This window comes from Lepidochelys kempii, chromosome 2 (genome assembly GCF_965140285.1).
Source record: "Lepidochelys kempii isolate rLepKem1 chromosome 2, rLepKem1.hap1, whole genome shotgun sequence".
NCBI classification, from domain to species: domain Eukaryota; kingdom Metazoa; phylum Chordata; order Testudines; family Cheloniidae; genus Lepidochelys; species Lepidochelys kempii.
In genome coordinates, this window is record NC_136381.1 from 168,976,550 (window position 1) to 169,002,890 (window position 26,341).

The 26,341-nt window shown below is 41.4% G+C and overlaps 1 protein-coding gene across 1 annotated transcript in view; it reads right to left on the reverse strand.

Moving 5' to 3' along the window:
- Positions 1-26,341, reverse strand: part of ABCA13 (ATP binding cassette subfamily A member 13) — a 227,009-nt gene that overhangs the window by 74,267 nt on the left and 126,401 nt on the right. The window contains exons 31-32 of the mRNA XM_073329650.2: positions 24,357-24,444; positions 15,299-15,407 (exon numbers count right to left, since the gene is read on the reverse strand). Of these exons, the coding sequence (XP_073185751.2) occupies positions 15,299-15,407; positions 24,357-24,444 (197 nt within the window). The remainder of the gene's footprint in view (positions 1-15,298; positions 15,408-24,356; positions 24,445-26,341) is intronic.

The following is a 26,341-nucleotide window of genomic DNA, read 5'->3' on the forward strand; positions in this document are numbered from 1 at the left end:
AATAATGTTTTGATTCATCACCAACAGACATGTGTGCTGTTTGTGGGAGGTTTTTCTGTCATTTGTCCAGAAGGGCTGTGGCATAAATATAAAGGGAAAGGTAACAACCTTCCTGCATACAGTACTATAAAATCCCTCCTGGCCAGAGGCACAAAATCCTTTTACCTGTAAAGGGTTAAGAAGTTCAGGTAACCTGGCTGGCACCTGACCAAAAAGGGGACAAGATACTTTCAAATCTGAGGGGGCGGTAAGGTTTTGGTCTGTCTGTTCTGAGTGCTTGCCAGACACAGATCAAGGAAGCAAACAATCCAACTCCATTAGAATCAGTAAGTTCTACCAAGGGAATGCGTTAGCTTGTTTTTGTTTTGGCTTGTGATTTTCTCTGTGCTAAGAGGAAGGTGTATTCCTGGTTTTTCTTTTTGTAACTTTAACATTTGGCCCAGAGGGAAATCCTCTGTGTTTTTGAATCTTTTTTTACCCTGTAAAGTTATTTTCCATTCTGATTTTACAGAGGTGATTTTTACTTTTTTTTTTTTTAAATAAAATCCTTCTTTTAAGAACCTGACTGATTTTTCTATTGTCCAAGACCCAGGGGTTTGGGTCTGTGATCACTTTGTAATCCATTGGTTAGGATATTATTCTCAAGCCTCCCCAGGAAAGAGGGTGTAAGAGGCTTGGGGGGATACTTTGGGGGAATAGGAACTCCAGGTGGTCCTTTCCCTGTTTCTTTGTTAAATCACTTGGTGGTGGCAGTGTACCGTCCAAGGGCAAAGAGTTTGTGCCTTGGGGAAGTTTTAACCTAAGCTGGTAGAAATAAGCTTAGGGGGTCTTTCATGCAGGTCCCCACATCTGTACCCTAGAGTTCAGAGTGGGGAGGGAACCCTGACAGGCTGTGTAAAGCTTTACATTTTTTTTTAAATTTTATGCCATTAATGTTTTTAAAAGCAATAGTTGTAATTTGTCTGAAGCAGAAACAGGCATATCAGAGACATTTTAGCAAAACTTTCTTTACAACAACCTTTCCTTTACTTAAAAAGGAGTGCAGGAGCTTATTCCTCAGAAAAGTTTTTCAAACTTTTACACAGATGGATGTATATTACAACTGAGATTGTATTTACTCCTTTCTTTTGGAATCCTGGGGGACACAGATAAATCTCCTAGTGGATTAGAAATGGGTAAACCATTTGGATAAAATAAGAATTGAACTAAACCGTCACCAAAAACTCAAGCTGAACCCAGCCTACTTAGACATTTGAAAAATGTCTGTTAAATTTGCCAGAAGCTGGGAATGAGCAACAGAGGATGGATCACTTGATGATTACCTGTTCTGTTCATTCCCCCTGGGGCATCTGGCATTGGTCACTGTCAGAAGACAGGATACTGGGCTAGATGGACCTTTGGTCTGACCCAGTATGGCAGTTCTTATGTATGTATATTCTTTCAGTACCCCCATAAGCTCATTTTTCATGAATACCTTCGTCTGAGCTTTCTGTTTCTAACCAATGCCATTTATACCAGTCGCAAAACTTCCATAGACTTCAAAGACACAAAAAGCAGCAGGTTCCAAAGAGAAGAAAACCTGTGACCTCACCCCTTGATTTTAGAGTCCTAGAAATCTCAGTTTTTTTATTTTTTTTAAGGTGAGTGTCTAATCCTTCTCCTGGAAAAGCTAAGATCTGATCCTGCAGAGTGCTTAAGCACATGCATGAGTTTAAGCATGTGAATAATCCCATTAAATTCAAGGGAACTACTCATGTGCTTGAAATTAAGCATGTACTTACGTGCTCTGCAGGATCAGGACACGAGACTGTAAACGGATGTATACTCATTGCTAGGGTAGAAAGTTTACCACTGACAGACTTCAGAAGTCACAAATTATTCATGGTATCCTTGAAGACATGTGGGACTGGCCTTTGGTTATAATAGAATTTGCTAAAATGGATCCTCCCTTCTGGCGGGAACATGAGACCAATTGGCAGCTGTTGGAGGTGGTGCTGTCAGCACTGCCTTTAATAACACTACAGCTACTACAGGTTCCCTCTCCGCTGCTGGCCAGCTCTCTGCAGGTAGCCGATTCCTCTATTGAGCAGCTAGAGTGGCCTGTGGCCTCAATAAGGAATAACTCAGTACTGTGAGAGGCGAAATGGTCTAATGGACCAAGCACAGATCTGAAAGCAAGAGACTCCTACTTTCCCAACTACGATTTGACAATGACTCTGAGTGTGATTTTAATCAAGTCTATACAGACAAAATTTTCAACAATGCCCATTAATTTTGGGTACCTAGGCCCGATCTTTGGAATTGCTTAATACTGACAACTCCAAATTACGTCAATGGGAGTTGAGAGTTCTCGGTACCTCTGAAAATCAGTCCTCAGGTGTCTCAAATTGGGCACCCAAAATTTGTGGACACTTCTGAAAATGAAGACCTTATATTCTGTCTGAATTTCCCCAACTGTAACATGACGACAATATTTCCTTCTCAGAGGGATTATGATGATTAAATTATATTTAAATTCACCAGAATGCCCACAAAAATCCTAGTGGTACCAAGACCCACTCACTCAGCTTATTCAGATAATTGTCCCTTAAAATGTTTTCTGTATTTTGGATATAGGTCTGGATGGGTGGGCTCTACTTCTTCTGCAGCTGGAAGCAAGTTATAGCATGAATACTACCCATTCCACTTCTTATTTAAAAGGAGGTAACTAAAGAATCACTTTGCTTATCTTCCCCACAAACCCAAGATTGACCCTGGGCACAGGAGTCACTCATCTTTTGAGGGAGGAGAGACAAAAACTGATTTTGCAGATCTACCCTGTAGAGAACTTGGAAGATAGCTGTATTATTTGTATGACTATTGTGTATGCCTCAATTTACCTGCTCATGTTTATGATACTGGCTACATGGTCTCAAAGAGTTAACCTTGGCTTGTGCTCTCAACAGAGGGGGGCTGGAAAATGGACAATGAATAATGGACATCAGATAAACTTTAATGCCTGGTTCTCAAAAAGATAACTGAGGCGCCAATTCCTCTGAAGTCTCACTTTTGCTAGGCTCTGGCTAGCAAAGCTATTGATAGGGGAAGACACTGGCAGGAAAGCAGAGGTGAAGACCTTTGGTTCTGATAAATGTAGCCCTGAAAAAAACATTGGGGGTGAGGAGAGTGAAGACTCTCTGAGAGACTGCTAGAGATCCTCTCTGTCATCCCAGCTCCCTGAATGGATGCATGGGACAAATGGGACCTACCTAAACTTGTAAGGAGAGAGTGAGGGGGTAAGGCAAGATCGATTCAGGTAGATTGTTTATTGTCTAAAGATCTGTTTCTCTGAATGCCTTGATTCTGAACAAACAATTATTTGCTTTATGAAACCTGCTTGGTCACTGTAATTACCAATTGATAGAGGTCCTGAAGAGGAGTACCTGGTACAGGGGTCAAATCCAATCAGACCCACTGAGGCATTCACAGTTGATAACCAGGATAGCTGCAGCTCAGCACTTGGTCTCAGAGAGGCAGCTGTGGGGTCCCACCCTCAGATGTGAAAGTAGTGAGACCTATCACCTGGGTGGGAGATGCACTCCAAGATGCCACACAGGGGTCTGAGATGCAGCTAGCCTGGTAACTGTTACATCTCAAAAGTGCTAAGGCTTGCTCCCCAGAGCTAGAGCCAGACTCTCAGCTGGTGTAAATTTGCATAGTTGTGCCAACTTATACCTGCTGAAAACCTGACCAACAGATTATACAGAGGAAAATCATCCACACTTACAATAATTTTCTGAACCAAATCAAACAATATGAAATTAGTGAAACATGCAAAACAGTACTAGAGAGGAAATGGCATCAAACATTTTACTGCAAAAGGACAAAAGTTCTTCAGTGACAATCTCAACACACTCAAAAATACTTTCCCTTCTGAATGCACAAAGGCCTGTATTTATTGAATGCAGCAAGCAAGCCAGAGAAAACACTAACAAAAGTGTAAAATGACTAAGCCACTACTAGACAAGGATCGGCAGAGGCTAAGTTAGGTCCCATACAAGGAATTATATCATAAGACCACACAATACACACAGATAAAAGAAAATGGGACAACTGCCAGGTAACAAAAATCTGTGGGGAATAAGATGTGCCTTAGACAGTTGCATTACACAAAATTTACTGAAAAAGCAAACGAGTGAAAGAGCTACCCTTTACTTGTTAAGTCGTAGTACTGAAAATAAAATGAGCAATCCACAAGGAAGGACATAGTTACAAAATGTAACCAAGCCTCCTTAAAAATAGAACTACTGGAGTAACTACCTTCTATTTCCAAAGTGTCCATAAGCAGAATGCAGATTAAACAAAGAAACAGATTTTTTTTTAAATGAACACAAATAATTGGAGTTGAATCTCTGGTCTTGGTCAATTGTCTTTACACAATATCCGTCATTGTCATACTTAGTTCAGAGCAGTGCTGCAAGTTCCTCTTTCCAGAGTACTAAATATTGTTCTTAATTAGTAATTAGTTGGGAAAAAAAGTTCCATATAATCTAAATTGAAAAAGAAAAAATAGAGCTAAAAATGTCATACTATATTAAAATGAGCAAATGCAGTTTGGTATATCAATAAATATTTCATGTATTTCTTTAAAAAAAAAGTTACTTTTCTAATTTACCAACTCCTAAAATTCTCATGTCTAATCACCAGGGCCCTCTTACTTTACATATATATTTGTCCTGACACAGCTGTTAGTGGGAGATGGAATGTACATATTGGTTGCTTTCTTGCCTTTATGTGCCTTTTTTATTGTGTAGACTTGCTATGATGGCTTTTGTTAAACTGAAAACCAAGCACATAATTTTTAAGATCGTAAAGCCCTTTCTTCAAGTTTGAGTCATAACTCAAATCAAGGAATGTAAATGATTGATAAAATAAGGAGGTTCAAAATAATAAAGCCTCTGTTTAATGGATATGTGTCGTGTTTTATTTGGGGATTTTTATGGAATGTACTTGGAAGACTTGAATGAACAGTCTTTAGGGCAAGTTTTTCAAAATTGGTATTCACCAGGGAAAACATGTCATGCCACATTGACTAAAGTGATTCATTCACCTCTAGTCCTTTCTGCTTCTTTTCATAAATTTCTTAATTTAAAATGGATTGTTTCACACCTGAAGAATACCACTCTACCCCGTTGATTTACTGCACCAGAATTTTTCCAGTGGCTCCAAAATATCTTCCTTAGAAACTTCAGTGTCTGTCAAGATCACAGACTGATCTCCAATAAAAAGTGTCTTTTGAATAGAGGTATTCACATTTTTTACAGTGAGGATTTAGGGCAGGGTTTTTAAAAGCATATAAGTAACTTTGGCACACAAGTAACATTGAAGTCAATGAGACTTGTACTCCCAAGACATTTAGTTGTTTCTGAAAATGCCAACCTAAGGCTCTAATTCTGCAAGCTCATGTCAATATCCACCGAAGTCAATGGGACTGTATATGGGCACAGGAATTTGTCTACATAGAACCAATACCAGGACTGAACCTCTATGAGAAAACATCATGTAACTAATCCCTGAGACCATACTTCAGCATCTTCTTTAGAATTGCCAGCATCTTCTTACAGCATTGTAACTTCTAAAACTAATTGCAGGTTTCTGCTGTTACTGATCTACAAGTATCTCCGCCCAAACTTGGCTAATGGCAGTGGCTATCAACAAAGTGAGAAAGGCCTGGCCACTAATCAGCCGGATGAGAAAGAAATGTGATGTTTCTGCTGTGCTGCAAAGCAAACCTCTTTTCTATGGGTCCGATGCAAAGCCCACTGTAGTCAGACAGACAGACTAGCTCTATGGCCCCCATCCTCTAAATAACAATCTTCGAACATGGACTCTGATACCCACGCAGATTCCAATGGATCAGGATCTTTGTGTCCCAGTCACAGAGGTAACTGAATTGAATATTAGGAAAACTGAACACCATGAAGGTTAGACTTATTGAGATACAGTAACTTGAGAATGGGAACCACTACTTTATTGTTGAGATACCAGTTCTGAGAAAAAAACAACATTGTTTTCTTAGTTTATTTTTAGAAATTTTTTGAAATTTCCTTTGCTTCCTTCCCTCTGGGGCTTTTTCTGTACAGATACATTTTTTGAGGAAAATGTTCTTTATATCTGGTATCTATTCTTCAGTGAAAGACTGTAAAGTTTATATAGTTTCGGAACAAAAACAGAATTTAGTCATTGTTACTAGCCCTGGTAGCCTCAATGCTGATAGGGAACAGGTGTGATGCTATGATAGTTTTGTCTCTTGCTTTCTTTGTGTTTGCTTTGCTAAATGGACTGTATTGTCAAAAGTGTATGGTGGGAGATGCAGTGTTTCTGGAGAGTACCTCCCCTAGAAAGCAGCATCAGGAATTCCTGAACTATCTGCCAGTACTTGTTACTATTAGGTTAGTTGTTTCCTACAATCAGAAGTGAGGAAAATCATGCTCCTTTGGCTAACAATACTTGTATATTATGAGGCTGCTTTCCCGAAATGAAGAGGCGGGGGGCAGGGGGAAACAAACTTCATTATATAACAGAATTTGAAATTCTTTCAGCAAACAATTGATGAGAGAGACTGAATGGATCAGAAATTGGTAAGGCACAGAATCGTTCACCTCTAGGCCCATGTCACAGGGTGCCTGCCCCTTTTAGGGGTGATGCATCTAGCCCAATCAATAATACACTTAGCTCGCCTCCCCAGGAAGGAGGAGAAAATAAGCACAGTCACATGACAGGCAGGTCATGTGGCTAAAAAAATAACCAACCCAGTTCTTCTGGGGTGAAGATAAAAACAGAAGCCTCTGCAACATTAAAGGGGTAGAGAGAGGGCAGACAGCCTGGAGAGGAGCATGGCAGGGGGAATTGGAAGCCTAGGGAGGACAGATTTGGGCCTGAAGGTTCAAAGGAGACCAGATTGTTTAAAGACCTCAAGAAGGGGGAATGTCACTTTGAGTACTCTCGGCTTTGAATTATTTACTGAGCTCAGGGTAACTGCAATTCCACATGGTGCCAAGAGGGAGTATGGTTGGGGTCAGCACCCTGTCAGCCCACTAGCTCAAAACTGATCTAGGACTACTAGTAAGTGAGAGAATGCTGTGGCCATTTCAGAATTCAGTAGACTATGCTGTATGAACTGGAAGACTCAGTACTGTTCCAAGGGTACGCATCATAACACCTGATATGAGATTTAGCTCTAACTGAAATCCTGGCCAGCAAGCTTAGGAAAAACCACTGAGTGGAAATAAAGACCGGCCCCTCTTATGCCTGTGAATGACTCCCTCACACTGAGAAGTGGTTCCTCCAGGTCAGGGCTGAGAAACACTGGCTGTCCAATGTACTACTGTCAGTGTTACAACTGTTCTGCACATACTGGAACTTCAGTTTCTCCTCCTATCAATATAGTGCTGCACCTTTCAGAGACACTTAATTCACATAAGAACAAACTGCCTAAGGAGGTTGTGAAAGGTCCTTTGCTGGAGGTTTTCAGAAGGAGACTCAATAGCCAGCTGTCTTGGATGGTTTAGACCCAACGAATCCTGCATCTTGGCAGGGGTTAGACTAGATGACCTTTGTGGTCCCTTTTAACCTTGTGGTTCTATGACAAATCCTGGCCATTTTCATGAGAGCATGGACAGTTGCTCCTGCTAGGAACTAGTGTGATTCTACTCTGTAGGAGGGCTGTACTCAGAGAGCCTGCACAACTGCAGAGCTCAAGCTCTACTGGGATCCTGCTGTGTTGTCACACAGCAGGGACTGGGAGAGGGGCAGGACAGATGGTACCTCCCTCTGCAGATCAACTAGATATTCTCTACCCCTGCATGAGTGGAGAAGGAGGTAAGGATATGAAGGAGAAGGAGGTAAGGATATGAAGGGTTGAAGAGGCTATTTCAGCCCTGAGTTTGAAACAGCAGCCACAGAGCAGTTCCAGTATTACTCCATGGCTTGGAAGGGAGGAATATTTCCCTGTCCCCTTCCACAGCTCTGTGGTGGGGCTAAGATTTGGGGCTTGAATCATTTTGTAATAAAAAGACACATTCTGAACTGGCTGATGACAACTGACAGCTGAGCTATTATAGAACTGCAGCTGCAGAAGTAGAACACCAATACTTTACTTCCTGAATACAGATTTTTAAAATAATTTAAAATGTCTTTCACTATTTTAATAATAATACAGATCCATTTTTTTATACCAGCAAGAGCCACCTGGATTCCCAAAATCTTTCTTTTGTCATACTTCCAGCCCGATTGAAAGTTCTTGCCCTTCTATGTATACACAATATCCAGGGGCCAAACTGTGCCTTCCCACTTATGCAGCCTCATTTAGTTCAGTGTGTGGGTCAATGAGGGTAGAGCTGGGCCAAAGATGTTCAACTACAGCTGTTGTCATGCCTTATAATTAAAATTCTAGTAACAGAGTAACTATAACCATAACAGTGCATTTGTGAACAGATAAATTCAATTAACAAAGCATCACAGTAACCTGTGTTCCTGATTAAATCTCCTGATGGAGATTATGGAGACTAATGGTATTACAAAGATAAAGCAAAGTACTGGAGCAAATTGCTGCACCAACATGGTTTTATGTTGTTGTTTTGTTGTGTTGTGTGTGTGTGTTTTTAAGTCACTTTTATAATCAGTTCTCTAAATGAGACACAAGAACTGTGAAAAAGTGTGATTATAGCGTGGCAAGGAGAGGAGAAAGAGAGATGATTTCTGCAGTGAGAACATCACTGAAATAGTAACACACTGGGAATTAAGATAATTTCATTATGGATTCTTTTGCTGGTAATCCCATGGGTTGCCTCTGATCTTCTACATACAGAGAAGAACATCCACAATCCTGTACATGTAATTCTTTTAAAAGAAAAGATATCCCAAAGCTGCAGAAATAAGTTCTCTATAAAGGTGGAATTGTAGTTATGGGCAAAGGTGTTTGAATCAGGGAAACATATAGAACCTATTACACTGTGGCTCTTAATAGACATTGGTTTAAAAGAAAAATTACCTTCGCTATCACATTTACACATCTATCTTTCTGCAGATATTCTATATGGCATGAAAACAGATTGACTCCAATATAATCTACTCAAACATCATACATGTTTGGCCAGATCCTCTGCTGGAATAAATCAGCATAACTCTATTGACTTTAATGGCACTACATTGATTTATACCAGCTGAGGATCTGGCTCACCAAGGACCAAATTGGGTCCAGCCCTGCAAGGATGCACAAGAAACCTTCCCTCTTCTGAGCCTCTGTGCAGTGAGGGGTCTATTGCTAGTAAAGATGCTAGACTGAGAGGGAGAACAGTGAGAGGGTGATGGAGACCATGACACCACACTCTCCATCCTGGATAGCACAGCTAGCTCAAACAGGGGAAACACATGCTGTACACTTTCAAGGGTGTAGCAGTCTGCATGCTTCCACCCTGTTGCATGCCTGGCTGCTTTGGTGAGTTTCCATTGGGGACACCTGTCCCCCATCACCTCTCCTCTAACCGGCGGTTTACTGCCATTTTGGTCCAAAATGTGTAGCTTCACACTAAGCTCAGGAGGTTTCAAGAGCAGGTGACTTGGAATTGCAATTTCAAAACTGAGCGTGAGTGTTTCTTTTGTTGACCATAAAGAGAGCCAGGTCCAACTTGAGTGATGGATCCTGCCTTCTTCCTGTGGGTGGTGTAAAGCACTATACTCTGTTGGCCAGCTCAATTCTTACACAATCCAGCTTCCCACTCTCCAGGCCTTAACATGTTGCCAGGTGTTACAAAGGCTGCAGCTTTGTGGATGGAATTAGAAGGCCAATGATATGTAACACTTCACACTGCTGGAGGGGAAGTATTAGCTTCAGTGCGTCTTCATGCTCATTTACTCTCTGTAAACCAGCCAGGTCTGTCTCTTATGGCATTGATCCCTGAGAGAATACCTAAGTACAGAGGACCCCCCAAAAAAGTGTCCCTCTGTGGCTGTAAATTCCCTGATGCCTTAGGCTAGCCTTTGATCTCATTGCTCTTTTCTTTACTGTAAGCGTTTGTCCAAGTAACACACCACTCAAGAGCCCTCATGATAGGTTCACCAATCATTAGGGTTTTAAAGTTGACTGTGTTCCACACAGATTAGGATGTTCCCTCACTTTTGTAAATAGTTTATCTCAAAAATAATGACTCAGGAAATTAAAGGTTACAAAGAGAGTAATTTTCACTAAAGGAAGGAATCCAGCAGCCTTTTACGTGTCCTTCAGTAATGTACTTTGTGTGTCTCATTCTGGTCTTCTGTCATACACCATGTTCAACTTTTGAGCATTGACAGCTTGAGAGGTATGGTCCATTACCTATAAAAAATTTCCCCTGCTCTGTCTGTTGTGTAGTGCATTGTGTATTGTCTGCCTTGCCCAGCACCTCCCAACCCAAGGGTATCTACATTTCAGTAGTGCTGATATAAACAGTCTGTGAATCACTTTAGGATGAAAGGGTCCATCTAGGGATGTAAAATATTACCTCCAAAATATTACTGACTGCACCAGCCCTAAGTTGCAGAGACTAGGAATTCTTTATTCATGAGAGTGTAAATGGCATTCCACTCCAGCTATTGATGGATTTTGTTTATAACAGGTTATCATAGGTTTTTACAGGTTCTTCTTTGGAGGGAATTTATATTTATGATGAGAATTTCTAAGAGCTCTTGCGAGGTGTTTGTATTTAATGAGACATTTCTATTTTACTGTGAATTACAACTTTTATTTTATGGAGCATTCCACAGGAGCAGCTCATTAATGATTGACATCTCCCCTCCCCCCACTAACCAGACAGAGATAACAAGGTCCCTAGCACAGGGCTCTTAGTGAGATCCTGGTTTTAGGATTTAAGGCTGGGATTTCAAAGGAGCCTAAGTAGTTAGGCTGACCACTCCTACTGAAACTCAGTGGGCATTGTCTGCCTAACTCTTTTAGGCTCCTTCAAAATATCTCAGCCCAAATAAATAATTGAGGACACAATATTGGGCTTACAATGAGCCCCCACTATGAGGCTTAAAACAGATAGACAAGCTACAACCCTAATTCAAGGATTACAACAGATGGCCACTACATACATAAACCCCAAATATTTCTGTGCTTACAGATTCCTGTTCTTTGAATAGTGACCTAGGAATGTGATCTGGCCCCTGGATATCACCAGAGAATATGACAAGCACTCCTTCCTTCCTTCCTTTTTGTATTGTAAGCTTTCTTGGGCTGGGAATAAGCCTTCCTATTTGCTTGCACTCTGGAGGAGATGATATGATGGGATAGCCTAATTTTGGCAATTAATTAATTGATCTTCGACTATTAGCGGTAGATATGCCCAATGGCCTGTGATGGGATGTTAGATGGGGTGGGATCTGAGTTACTACAGAGAATTCTTTCCTGGGTGTCTGGCTGGTGAGTCTTGCCCACATACTCGGGGTTTAGCTGATTGCCATATTTGGGGTCGGGAAGGAATTTTCCTCCAGGGCAGATTGGCAGAGGCCATAGGGGTTTTTCACCTTCTCTGCAGTGTGAGGCACGAGTCACTTGCTGGAGGATTCTCTGCACCTTGAAGTGTTTAAAACACGATTTGAGGACTTCAATAGCTCAGACATAAATTAGGGGTTTGTTACAAGAGTGGGTGGGTGAGATTCTGTGGCCTGCATCATGCAGGAGGTCAGACTAGATGATCATAATGGTCCCTTCTGACCTTAAAGTCTATGATTCTATGCTTAGCATATTTTGGGTGCTACTGTAATACAGCTAATAAGGAAACATATTGCCTCTTCACTTCCACACCATAAATATTTTTAATCCTGTGTCTTTTTCCTTGCCCCCTTTACTATTATTTAGCATCGTTAAGTATATTATCTAATCCTGGGGATACAACATGTATGAAATACAAGTTACAAAACAAAATATTATATGCATTGAAGTATGTGCCAAGCACTGCTCTAACACAGCACTATGAAGAAACCCAGCATATTTTCCTTTACTATTGAATTTCCCCCTCCCCACCACCAGTAAAATATTTTTAATGCTTAACTTTTCATTTTCACGCTGCCTCACAGAATTTGTAACCCAACATGAGCATGGGTCAATACTACCAGTTTTTATGCCAACGGTGAAAGACAATCACATTTATTTCTCTTTTAACACCTGCAGCTTCTGGTGAAATGGATGGGTTAGCATGGGAGCAGTTGTCAGTGATGTTTGTTTTTAAACAGAAGAGGAAACAGATCTAGGTTCATTATAGGGCTACGGGTTGCTGTCCACAGAAATGCTGAAGACAGGCTATTTTCAGATAGTAAAATATTCCTGAACTGCCATATCAGAATAGACCACTGATATATTAACTCTGGTATACTTTGACTTTGGCCACCTGCTGCTCCTTTACCATAAGACAGTGTTCTGCAGCCTGTGGTCTGTAAACCCCTGGGGGTCTGCGAACCCCTGGGGGGTCCATAGACTTATGTCAAAGATTTGCAGAGGGGTCCACACCTCCATTCAAAATTTTGTATAGGTTGACAAATGAAAAAAAAAAGGTTGAAAATCGCTGTCCAAGTATCTCCAAAAATTTCCATGTGAATCTGTAGATGCACTTGCTCATTAGAAACATCTACTCAAATCAAGTGCCTAAATATTAAAACTATGTGAAACTAACAAATTCCCACTTTGCAGTTGTTCCCACAATGAAATAATATTTGATATTTGTGAATCTAAATAGGGGAGAAATGTCAACATCTCTTCAAAGAATGTACCTTTTTGAGGTGCGGGAGGCCAGATTCCATTGCTATTGATACTGCTGGACAACATTCAAGAGGAAATCTCTGCTGGTCACTAAACCATCCCCACCCCCATTCACACACAAACTTAGTAAGGTCAAAGTCAAACTAATATTTTGGGATGACACAGCAGAAGTCAAAGCCTTTTTATCAGGAGCAACCCATTAATCAAAACAAGGAACTGTAAAAGCTAAAAGAAAAGACCTCTCTAACTTAGTTCTCAGAAACTTATTGTAGAACCCTGGCAACCCATGAATTCTCTTCCTCAAATATTCTAGCAGCTCCTCTCCTGTGTGAGGAAAGGACAGGGGGGAAGCCAGAATTAACCTCTTACCCATGAGCTATGTCACTCAGACTTATGCCAAAGAGGGGCTAATCCAGCTGGTTTTATGTGAGTCAACTGGATTACTCACAAAAGTAAGGCAAGTAGGACTTTATCAACCTATCCCAAGATTTGTTTCTGCACCACAGTGCCTACACATCTCTGCTTGGCATTATAGGCAAAACTATGTTCTTTCATATTCTAGTGAGTCTTTTTCAGTAAAACAATATCTATTTTGTTGCCTTTGAAAGGTCCAATTATTCCCTTGACACATAAAGAAAGAAATTCAACAGTATTATTCATCTTGACAGGAAAATGTTATCCTCTGAAAACAGAAAAAATGGCATTAATGCAAGAAAGGATACACATCTCAACAAGTTTTCTAAAAGCCTTTTTCAGCAATATGCTAGAATATACCTTGCACTCTCCATAAACACGAGTCTCGAGATGAAATTATCCAAGGTAAACAAAAACATTAACAAATAGTCTACCATCCGGAAATTCAATAATCCCTAGTAACCTTTTGAACACCACTTCTAAAAATTACTTTCAATTTCTCTCTCCTATCTGAAAGCACACCATGTTTTTGTTTTTTTTCCTACCTCAGAGTTACATGTTTATTAAATCTATCCTTCCGGATGTCATCAAAACCCATTCCAGAGATGCGACAACAAAGCTGTACTTGTAAAAATGCTTTTTTCCGCCCACAAACAGCCTTATACTAAAAAATAATCACATGTATTCTGTAGCATTAACCTCAAATTCCACAGAGTTTCTCTCCACCAAAATAAGAGAAAGCTGAAAGTTAATGGGACTTGGTAGCCTAATTGCCCTTTGTGCCTTTGAAAATCTCCACCGACTTTTATACGTCTTGACCCCTTTCTCTTTCAAAGATGATCCTGTCCCTTTCTCCTCCATTGAGTCTCTACAGCATGATCAACCCATCCTTTTTGTGCCTGTGCCATAGACACACATTATGGTAATAAATACAGTGCTTTCCAGCTTATGAACTACCTGTAGGGATGTTTAACCAGGGTATACCACCAGGAAACTACAGAAACTGGGCCAGTTTAATGCAGTAGTCATTCAAAGACTCCACATATTTCCCATGAACCTTTTCTACTATGCATCCTCTCCTCATTTAAAAGAGCACAAAACTACCCCAATCCATTTGACTACCTTGCACTGACTTCTCCATCCCTAGTTTGGAGAAAGTCTCCCAAATCTCACCGAGCACTTCTAGATCTATAGGCTAGAATGCCTAACACAATGGGGTACCAATCCTGACTGGGATGTCTTCTGCTACCAGAATACAAACCATCAACCCTAACTAGACCTGGTCAAAACATTCCAACTAGCTCTACCTGCAACCATTGCAAAATAGTCCTGATGAATAAAATAGGTAAAATGTAAACCTTTTGTGGCTTTCGATAACCTACTTTTAATTTTCTCCAAGACAAGCTAATTGTTCCTTTGCGAGGGACCTCATGAAAGAAAGAGAAAATAGAATCTGGGTAGAGATGGACCAAAGCTGCAAAATGCAGAACAGGATCCAGATTTCAGTGCCCCAAAAATTCAGGAATCTTTGGATCTGGTATTTCGATCTGGCTCATTATAAGAAAAGTGTCCATTTGGATTTCAAATAACCCGAAAGTCTGGTTTTCATTCAGATTGAGGAGATTTCATTCAGAACTTATCATTAAATATGCTGAGCATCACAATCTCTCTCTCTCTCTCTTTTTCTCTCTCTCTTTCTTTCTGGTTTAGCTTTGGACCCAACATGCAATGTCACTTTCAAAATGGTCTCATATTTGAAAATGCTTATGATTCAAAATAGAATACATATTTTGAATTTTAAAACTTTTAATTAAATAATTCTGGAACAGTAATTTTTGATTATTATAATATATACATAAATCAGTTCAACACCACATATAACCTCTTAGTTACATTGTTATTTTATGGGACCCCCATCTTGTAACCTCCCTGAAAGTATGCAAGTCTACTTCTTCCCTTCTGGGGGACTTTAAACATCTCCACATGTTTTCACACTGCTATTTAATTTGATTTCCATTTTTTTCTACTTCTTTTTTCTTTTCTTTTTTTAAATCAGCATTTTTAGAAAGAGATGGATGCACATTTGAATAGAGATTTGAAAAATATTACCATACTGTCTCCAGTCCACAGAAGGAGGCAAATTCATCCACAGAATAAGATTGTTGAGTTGATTTAAGTAAGACGGCAGTGAATGGAAACCTTTCTGACTGTACCACACCTAAGAGAGAAAACAGAGGTGTTAAATGAAAGGGGTCCTGAACCAGGACCCCAGATCCTAATACCCTGGAATTATGTAAGATTATAGGAGCTATGTGCCCCTCTGAGAAGCCACATGCATGGGATGGGCTGATCTGGATGGAACAGAATCAAATGAGCTGTAGAGGTCCTTTGGCTGAGTACAGTTGTTGCAAACCCTTTCCATTCCAGGGCTCTCCATCCAACTAGCAACAAAGGAAAGGGAAGAGAACTCATGGTTTAGTGGATCATCTAAACCAGCCCTGTCATAAACATACAGCTAAGGGTAGCCTAGAATTCCTCCTTACCTGTAAGGGGTTAAGAAGCTCAAATAACCTGGTTGGCACCTGACCAAAGGGACCAATGGGGAAAGAAGATACTTTCAAATCTGGGGGAGGGGGAGGCTTTGTGGTGTGTTCTCTGGGGAAAGCAGAGAAGCATCAGGTCAAAAGAACTCCTTCTCCTATAAACCATCCTGTACAAGTCTCTGATATTATAAAAAAAAGTAAGTAAGGCAAGGCACGTTAGATTACCTTTTGTTTTCAACTTGTGAATTTTCTCTTTGCTAGAGGGAGGTGTATCCCATTTTTTTGTAACTTTAAAGTTTTGCCTAGAGGGGAATCCTCTGTGTTTTGAATCTGATTACCCTATAAAGTATCCTGATTTTACAGATGTGATTCTTTTACTTTTTCTTTAATTAAAATCCTTCTTTTAAGAACCTGACTGATTTTTCCATTGTTCCAAGACCCAGGGGTTTGGGTCTTTGATCATTTTGTAACCAATTGTTTAGGATATTATTTTCAAGCCTCCCCAGGAAAGGGGGTGTAGGGGCTTGGGGGGATTGCTGGGGGAAGGGGAACTCCAAGTGGTCCTTTTCCCTGGCTCTTTGTTAAATGACTTGGTGGTGGCAGCGTTACTTAAACCCAAGGTACAAGGGAGAATTTGTGCCTGGGGAGTTTTTAACCTAAGCTGGTAAAAATAAGCTTAGGGGGTCTTTCATGCAGGTCCCCACATCTGTACCCTAGAGTTCAGAGTGGGGAGGGAACCCTGACAAGCCCCTTAAATCATGCCAAGTCTAATATACATGAAACACATAACTCTCCTATTTGTGCTGAAAAGGGAACATTAATTGGTTTAATTTGAAACCCAGTGGGAGAATTTAGAAAACAATAAAACTTTGAGGAACTTTTTACTTTTGAGATTTGAAAATGAGATCTGCAAGCAACAGAAAAACACAACAATTGGCGCTAAAATGTGCTCTGACCCTATGCTCAAGAAAAGGGGGTGGGTGGGAAAGGAGGACTCAAAGGCAGGGACTGCATGAAACTAATTATGCTAGCCACTCCATAAGGGGCATGGAGGAATGAGGCCAATAGCATAGAAAAGCAAGAATACTGCTCTTAATGGGTGTTGTAACATGCTCCCCCCCACCCCACCTCTGCCCAATGAGGACTTCTGGGAAGCAGTGTGCCCAAGCTTGGGCACAATACCTTCTTGAACAATGCAGCTCTACACTTCTCCAATAGAGTAATACCTTTATGGTACAACCCAACCCTTCTCCAAGGAACAGTTTCCTTTCCAGTTTCTCGTTTCTGTCCCATAGCCTAACCAATATGCCTCAGGCTTTAATGGAATTACCACTTCTTGAGGTGAGAAAACAGCATAATCTCCATGCCCTTTCAGCTGATACTACCAACAAAAGTGGTAATGAGTTCCATTTATAGTTGGGGTTGTTGGTGGATACCCGTCCTTAGGAACTCAGCTGACCCTCACCAACTCATTTCACATAGGCCACCAAACGGACACTAGATGGCAACAATTTTAACTTCTTTACACAAAGGGAATATTTATTTGTACAGATGAGAGAATCTTTATTTACAAAAAGGTCTCATTTCTGGAGGAAAAATAATTATCTCATTGCTCTAGAGTATAGCTAACTCTAGTGTGCAGCTACTGACTGTAAAGAATTATGAATTGGGGATTGTTTTGTGGCTCATCGGGTTCTTCTATGTTCCAGTCTGAGACCTGACAACTATTTAATCAGCAGGTGACCCCCTACTGGATCAGAAAAAGAGCAAGCCCGGGACCTACTAAAAGTGCAGGAACAGTCTCCAAATATTTAACTTTCAGATCTCTACACTTCCTGGTCACCTGTGCAACCATGTGCCAGAACAGAATCAATACTGAACTAGCAAGGGGAGCCAATGCCCCCACACATCATCCCATTTCTTCCTCTATCTATTCTGCTAAAATCCTCCCAAATAAGAATGTTTAACATATGTAATGGAACCCATTGCAATTATGCACATTGTAAAGACAAAAAGAAGCAATTACAAAAAACAATAATGCAAGATTCTGCTGACACATCCTCAGTTAATTGGAGGCAGGGGAGAGGTCTCAATAAGTATTCACAGAATTTCCTAGTAAATTTCATAATGTAACCAAAATAATAAGGAATGCAAAAAAATGACAATATAGCATTGTCTTTAACAATACATTTAGAAGTCCTGCACAGTAATTAGAATCACAGAATCTTCAGAGCATTCACAGCATTGTTCATTCAAGAGTGAGATAAAATTATGTAACTGAGTCAGGCCATCAGGAAATAACCAAATTAAAGCAAAATATTTAATCATTTATAATCTGGCAAAAAGAAAAAAAAGTCATTGACGTTATTATCTTCATCAGAGGATGCATCTGGTTCTTTTTCAAAAGTCTGAGCACAACTAATTTTGAACCAAGCGACCACAACATTGAAAAAAAGGTATTGGTATTTAGTTCCATCCAAAACAACACGCAGCTTTACTAGACAAAACACTGCCATGTGAATAACATTTTTTAAGGTGAGGTGAAAGATGGGGGAGGAAACTGCTGATTAATCTTGGTTTTCTAATTGGGTCTGACATGCCAAACCTTGAAAAATCTCCCTTCTAGCACAGGACCAGTTTTAACTCTCAAAATTGGTAGAGCCTAATCACAGGTAGCAAGCATGATTGAGGGAATAGCGCATAAGAATGGGACTCAGGACAGCTGGGTCCAAGTCTTGTCTCTGTAACTTCCTCTTCCTATTTAATTTGTCTAACCGTGTCTGACTTTTTGTGTGACTATAGATTAATTTATTCACATACCTCAGTTTCCCACCTGTAAAAAGGAATACTATTAAGCTCTATAAGGTGCTCAGATATTACAGGGATAAGGACCATAAAAAATACTCAGATAGATGTGTGTTTATGTAAGCAGTGTCAGGATGAGCTCCACCCTGACATCTGGTGGTGAGGTGTGGCAAGTTGTGGAAAAGAACTTCAGGGGCCGATCTCATTTGCATAGGCACACCCACCACGCCTAGAATGAGACCATAGCTGCCCAAATGGTCACTTTGGCTGCTGTGGGATCCCCAGTGTCTCTGTTATTGGGGCAGGAAGAATAAATTGTTATTACCCTGATTATGGGAACTGTGCTTGGAACTGTACGTGGCCTTTTGTTATGATGGAGGGATTCACCATCAACTAAGTAGCACTCGCTAGGCAAGGGTCATGGGTTCCAAAACTGTGTGAATGGAGAGAGGCTGGGGACAAGTATTAATACTTGGTGGCATGGGCCCCCTGGTGAGGGCCTTACATGCTAATTGCACTTCCTCCTTTCTCCACTGTGGAATATCAGAGCTAATTTTGATTTCATTAGAAGTCTAGTTATAGGCTGCTGAGCTCACTTTGGGCTGACAGTGCACCAGCACTGGGGCTCCCCTATTATAAGCTGAATTCACCTAAGAGCTGAAATCACTGAGTGTTGTGTTAAGTAGTGGGGGAGCCTGAAGATATATTGTGGAGCAGTTTGTGGGACGGCTGGTGAAGCAGTTCGATGCGGCGCAGTGTGTGGCTGGCAGGAGCTGCTTGTGGGCCATGGAGCTGAGCGAAGGAGTTCCTGGGGCGGCTGACAGAGCGGAGCGGGGCGCAGTTGAGCGAAGGAGTTCGTGGGGCGGCTGGCGGAGCGGAGCGCAGCTGAGCGAAGGAGTTTGTGGGGCGGCTGGCGGAGTGGAGCGCCGCTATGGAGCGGTCAGCTTCAGATCACGTAAGGTGCCTCTTACCCCTGTCCTATTTCCACCCAGGTTGGGAGGTAAAGCTCCGCAGATAAACTTTCGAACTCTGGGGCTGCCCTGACCAGGGACAGAGACTTTTGGGGCATTGGACTTTTGGGACTTTGGGTGATTTGGGGTTGCTGGACTCAAGAACCAAAGGGAAAAGGGCATGCCCCCAATTTGCCTGAGGTGGGTTTTTTGCTCATGGGTTGTGTTATGAATCCTGTTGGTGGTGTTTCCCCAACATAATGCCACATTGTTTCTCTCTGTTATTAAAAGACTTTTGCTACACTCAGACTATGTGCTTGCGAGAGGGGAAGTATTGCCTCTTGGAGGCGCCCAGCGGGGGTGGTATATATTGGTCCCAGGTCACTGGGTGGGGGCTCGAGCCGGTTTGCATTGTGTTATTGGAATGGAACCCCTAGATATTGAACCCGGCCCTTGTTGCTGCCAACTCTGACGGGCAGAAGGGTTACATTTATATATATGCATATATTCCTATATATGTATATTTCTACAAATATCACAGGGGGACGCTTTGAAGGACAGCAGATATTTTGCCAAGGTTACTGTACATGTTCTCCCCTGACAGGGGTGGTCTCCACGTACAAGGAGAGTTAATATCCAGGAGAGTTCCTAAGAGTTCTGTGTCCCAACAATGCTCTTACCATCTATGCTTTTTTTTATGCCAAGTGTTCTTGAATGGTTATATTTTACTTGGTTCATTAAAAGTTGTATATCTCTCGCTCCCTCGAGTACCTATGAGTAAAATTCATCTGCAGTGGAATTCTACTGCCTTTGAGAAGAGCAATTGGGTGTTCCTTAGATAAATGCTATCAAATTGTGAATTTACATCATTTTATCTTCTACTCATAGTCCGACAAATTTCTTCCACAGTGAGAAACATTTTTTTTTCTACGTTACAATTATATGGTGAATAGGCACAGGCTACTTTGGGATCTAATTGATTTCATATTGCCTCAGTTCCATGAACCTGTGACAACTCGGTAAGGTCAAACTAGAGAAAGAACTATCTGGGGGATGCCCCCTAAATTCGTAATTACAGACCACAACAAGAACTCAAACTTTCTTTAGGTTTGCTTAGGCTTTTCAGATGTTTTTGTACAATAAGTTATATACATGTCTGAATATGAATCTTAGCACTTATATAGCACTGTCAATGGGTCATCCGCCTCGCACGTGCCTCCTCACCACAACCCTGGAAGCAGCCTCTTGCCTCAGTTTCCCTCCTCAAGGGGCTTCTTAAATAAACTCCACACAGGATTTCACAAGTCCAATGACAATAGCCCTCCCTAGGGTCTGATTTTATTCACATGAAATTCACAAACAGAAAAAAGTCTTTCACCTCAGCCTTAAGCTGGCACAGTCTCTCCCTTCTATCTGAGCAGCTGGAGAAGATGCAAGGCCTGACCTGCCTTCAGGCCTTCTCTCCAAATAGAAATCAAACTTCCAGACAGGCTTTCTATCCAGCCACACCCTTCCCAACTGGAGTCTCCCTTCCTCATATCAGGGACCACAACAGGAGACTCTCCCTTCTTGCTGCTTATTTCCCTTGGTTGGCTCTCCTTGAGTGTCCTCTCCCTGAAGCTTCCTGCTGCTTTTATAGGGGAATCGCCCGACCCCTGCTCAGGTGTGCCTCCTTAGTAACTAGAGTTAGCTGGCCCCAGCCCTCTGACCCTTAAAAGAGCAAGCCACCTTGCAACAAACACTTTATAGGTCAGATTACATAGACAATGAACACGCAATACAACTAAGGAAGGGGCAGGTGTGGGTGGGATGAGCTATTGAGTTCCGCTACACACTCCTGTTCCATGAGTCATCTTTGAATGTCGAATGCCAGAGTTTTTTCAAACATGCTTGGTATGTGATACACACTGTGGGTGTATTTTTGTCTCATACCTGGAACAAGATGCATTTAAGGTGCTTGTCACCTTCCATGTTTTGGCTAGGTATTGTTAAAACTGGAGTGGGAAGTTAGTTGTCATGTACATCCTGCTGTGGAGAGGAATAATTTGTGTAGGACTCAGAGGTTTTCTGCTGTGTAATGAATCGTACAGTAAGTCTCTTCATATGCAAATTTCCCATTTTCGTTCATAAAAGGCTATGTAAATGGTACATTCACTGTCTTGTGAACAGGCCCAAAAGGTCAAAGACTGGTCATTAATTATTGAAAGGTTAATGCAACAATTTGACACTACATCAGTTGAAAGCCACTTTAAGGAGGTAGTTTAGATAACATAGAGCCCTTTATAAGTCTAATGCACTATTAAGTTGGCTCTGAAAAATGAAGCTTACTCACTAACAGTATAACTATAATTTATTCTTCTGCTGATGACAGGTGGAGTAGATGCCAAAGACCAAAACAAACAAACAAAAACAGCAGACAGAGAAACACAGTATATTGTAGCCATTTGGACTCAAGTGCACAATTATGCACTGATCAAGTCAAGAGTTCAAAGCTGCAAGAAATTTGGGGGAACATAAATAAAGTTAAGATTCTGTCACAGGTATTTTTAGTAATAGTCAGGGATAGGTCACAGGCAATAAACAAAAATTCAGGGAACCCCATGACCTGTTCCTAACTTTCACTAAAAATACTTTGTGGGAGTGGGAACTAACAGTGGGAGTGCTGCGGGGGGCGGGTGGGAGGGAGGTGTTACAGGCCTCTGTTCCAGCCCCAGGACCAGACACCACTCTGGCAGGCCCCAGGGCCCACTGCACTGGCAGCCCCTGCTCTAGCAGCCCTGGGGACAACCCCCAGCCAGCTGCTTTAGTGGCCCTGGGGCAGGCCACCAGCCACTGCTCCAGCAGTCCTGGGGGCAACTGCTCTGGCATCCCCGTAGCTGGCCACTCTGGCAGCCCCGGGGCTGACCGCAGCAGCTGCTCCAGCCCCAATGCTGCTCCTGTGGCAGGGGCTGACCCTCCCCACCCCCTGCTGCTTCAACCCTGGGACCCCTGCCCTGATGGCCCTGGAGCCGACAGCTCCTCCAGCCCTGCCACTGCAGAAGTCATGGAGGTCCCGTAAAGTAATGGAATTAGTGACTTCCATAACAGAGTCATACCCTTAACCATAAAGAACCAAAAAATAAAATGTAAACAGTTGGTTTTTTGATGGATAAATCCAGATTTGGCAAAAGTGCCAAACCAAACTTCAGATAAGGGATGTGTGCATGTCCCATTTTAATAACTAACCTCCTGCCCCTGCTGGTAGTTTGGGGCAAGGCTTGGATAAATGTTTCCACCTCTACTTCAAAAACAACAAGTTTATACCCTTTCCAACCTATATAAAATGTTTAAGGTCAGGGCTTCTTTCCGTCCAGCTCCAATTTAACATTCAAACGTCAGCTCCCTTAACTTACATGGCAACTTGCTTCTTCAGTGCCCTTCATTTCAACAAAAACACAAAACAGAGGTCAGTCATAGAGACCCTGAAACACATCTGGGAGACTGCTGTTCCCCTTCATGTTGCTGGACTCCGGGTCTAGAAGTTCTCTGAACAGTTGTATGAACCTCAAAGATTTTTCAGGTAGTCTGAGGAAGGTCTTACAACCAATGGAAACACACTAAAATCTCTTAGACTCCTAAATCCCCAATGGACCATAGGTCTCATCCAGTCTTCTACAGTGTCCTCTCTGGAAATATTTCCAGTGCACTTCAAAAAGCCTTAAGAAAAGTCTGAATTTGGTAGATGGAGGACTACTCCTACAGTCTCTGCCTCTAATGGATCGCTCCAAAACAGTTAATCAGGAAAACCTCTGGTAGTGAGGTACAGTGCAAGACAGAATTATTTACTGGTTAAAACATAGTCTGGAAACCGAGAGATCTGGGTGCTAAGCCTCTGGCTTATTATGTGACCTCATGCAAGACGTGAACTCACAGTTTCTCCTGCTGTAAAAGGGGAATAATACTTACTCATATTTGTAAAGTATTTTAGGAGCATCTTATAAGTACTATTTACTTTATTATTCTTGCAGTAGCTACTCTAGACATCCACATCTTTACTCTTTTAAATGCAATGAAATTGCTATATTTTAGTTTGTTTGCGTTCAGAAAAAAGAATATTGATCACAAGACTGAAATAGCCATCAATAAAACACAATCGATAGTTCACTTTACTTCAGCCAATTTTGAGATTGATTTTAGTAGGAGTAGAAGGGAAATAAAGAAAAATGTAGGCTGACTATCGGGAAATAATCTTAAAAAGTGAGCTCTATTAGACGGTGAAATAGTTTCCCAAGGGAAGTGATGGAAACCCCTCATTTGAGTTATTTACGACCGAATTGCACAAAGCACAGGGTAATACAACAATCCTGGACAGAGTAACTGACTAAAAATATCTTAGGATTTTTCCCAATTTTAAACACAAGGATTCTAAAATTACATTATTTTACAGTAGAACCTGAGCATTATGAACACCTTGGGAATGGAGGTTGTTCGTAACTCTGAAATGTTTGTATCTGTGAATCAAACATTATGGTTCTTTCAAAGATCTACAACTGAACATGGACTTAATACAGCTTTGAAACTTAACTATGCAGAAGAAAAATGCTGCTTTTTAACTGTCTTAATTTAAATGAAACAAGCACAAACGGTTTCCTTCCCTTATCAAATCTTTATTTTAAACTTTCCCTTTATTTTTTCAGTAGTTTACATTTAACATGGTTCTGTACTGTATTTGCGTGTGTGTGTGTGTGTGTCTGCCTGATTGCATGCTTCTAATTCCAAATGAGAGGTGTGGTTGACCAGTCAGTTTGTAACTATGTTAAGTGCCAAGGAGTTAGGAATTTGAATACTTTGGCATTGCAATACGGATTGGACTCTATATGCATATCTTACCTTAACCAGAGGCTTAGAGTATGTTTTATTCAGTTTCTGGTCTTGAAGTTCAGGGGATGTTTTCACACCAAAAGACCAGCCTCCATATCTGGTAATACAAAACAAAGTAATAGGAGGCTGTCTGTCAGCAGCTTACCTTTCTTAGCATTGTAAGAAATGTTTTCTTGCAACACAGAATTCATAAACTTATTTATTATTGTTTTACATTTCAAGTTAGAAGTACAGCTCAGCCCCATATAATCACGATATCTGTATTTGAAAGAGACGTCTAATCTACTCCTTTTATACAGGTGAATGGTATGTGCCTTCCAACAAATGTTTTCCCTTTGAAACCTGCAGTTAAAACCTGTATTTTCAGAAAAGGAAAACACAAATAAGCTGATGAGCAAGGAAGGGGTAGTTTTGAAAGTTCCCAACACTCAAAATGTGTTTTGGTCATTTACCCTAAGAGCATAACTTTCCTCCATGTTATTAAATCAATTTCATGTCGTGTTTCGCATGTATGTGTAACACTTCCCTCTTCTTGATAAAGTTGCACCTGTTCAAATGTTTGTAATTATGGCACTCTTCAGTGGTTGACAATTAAGCCGGGCTGAAGTAACGCATAGGCACTATATGGTGCCACGTCGAGCCCCGGCACCTGGAGTCATATGATTACGCCAGAATCAGAGTTTTCACTTAAATAAAAGTCAGTTTCTAGCTCTCAGAATTGCAAAGAAAATCTTGAAATGTGAGTGGAGTGTTACAGCAATGCCTGAGTCTACAGAAGGCCTGCAACAATAGCTCTGAAAAATGTAAATTGTCCTATTGATCTTTATGTAGTATTAACGCCTAGATCTACTGCCCTGCCAACACCACCCCAACAGAGGTCTCTGAATGGCAAGAGAGGAAGAGTGCAGAGAGCCCAGGCCCACTCACCCTCCCAAACATATACAGTTCAAGCGCAAGTGTAAATAATGGGAAGCTTCTGTGGATATAAACCCTGCTACCAGTGACAGATTAAGATTCTCCCATAGCTCCAAGAGGCCTATGAAGCAGGAAGTCCCATGCTGCACATATACAATTTAGCTGGCACACATATGATCTGTCTGTACGTGACCAAGCATTTGATCAATGCTATCTTAGGGTTTTATACTGCTGCTCAACACTGTACTATCTGAGTGTCTGTTATCCACTTGGCTGGGACAACTTTTCTAGGCAACTGATTAATTAAGAGGAAACCCTGAGAAAGAAAAAGTTACTCGCCTTGTGTAGTAATGATGGTTCTTCAAGATGTGTCCCCACTATGGGTTCTCCTCTGTTGGTGTGCTTATATCCCTGCACTGCTGGTTGGAGAACTTTGGTAGCAGTGTCCGTTGCATATGTGCTGTCTCTCCTTGTGCCCTACCACAAGGCTAGCCCATGTGCCTGGGCTAACACCCCTCCCGCTCCCCCCCCACACACACATAGTTCTTTCTCTACCACAGAGTCATTGACAAGAACTCAGAAGCAGAGGGGAGAAGGGCAGATTGTGGAGCACCCATAGGGAGTCACATCTCAAAGAACCATCGTTATTGCTTGAGGTGAGCAACTTTTTCTTCGAGTAGTGTCCCTATGAGTGCGCCATTGTTGGTGACCTCTGAGCAAAATCCCTACCAGAAGGCTGGGGCTTCGGAGTTGGGTCACTTACAGATGACAATACTGTGGAGCTGAAGATGGCACCTGAGGCAGAGTCCCCAGCGATCACCTTCTGAAAAAGGTATGGACTGATGCCCATGTCGCCACTCTACAGATTTCAGAGATAGGGACATTCTTGAAGAAGGCAACGGATGAGGAGAACAATCTCGTGGAGAGTGCGCGAATATTATCTGGTGGGGTCATGATGCAGATCTGATAACATCATCTAATGTAGTTTGAGATCCATTTGGCGAGTCTCTGGACTGATATTGCTGAGCCCTTCAATCTTTACACAATAGAGAGGAACAGTTTAAGAGATTTCCTGAAAG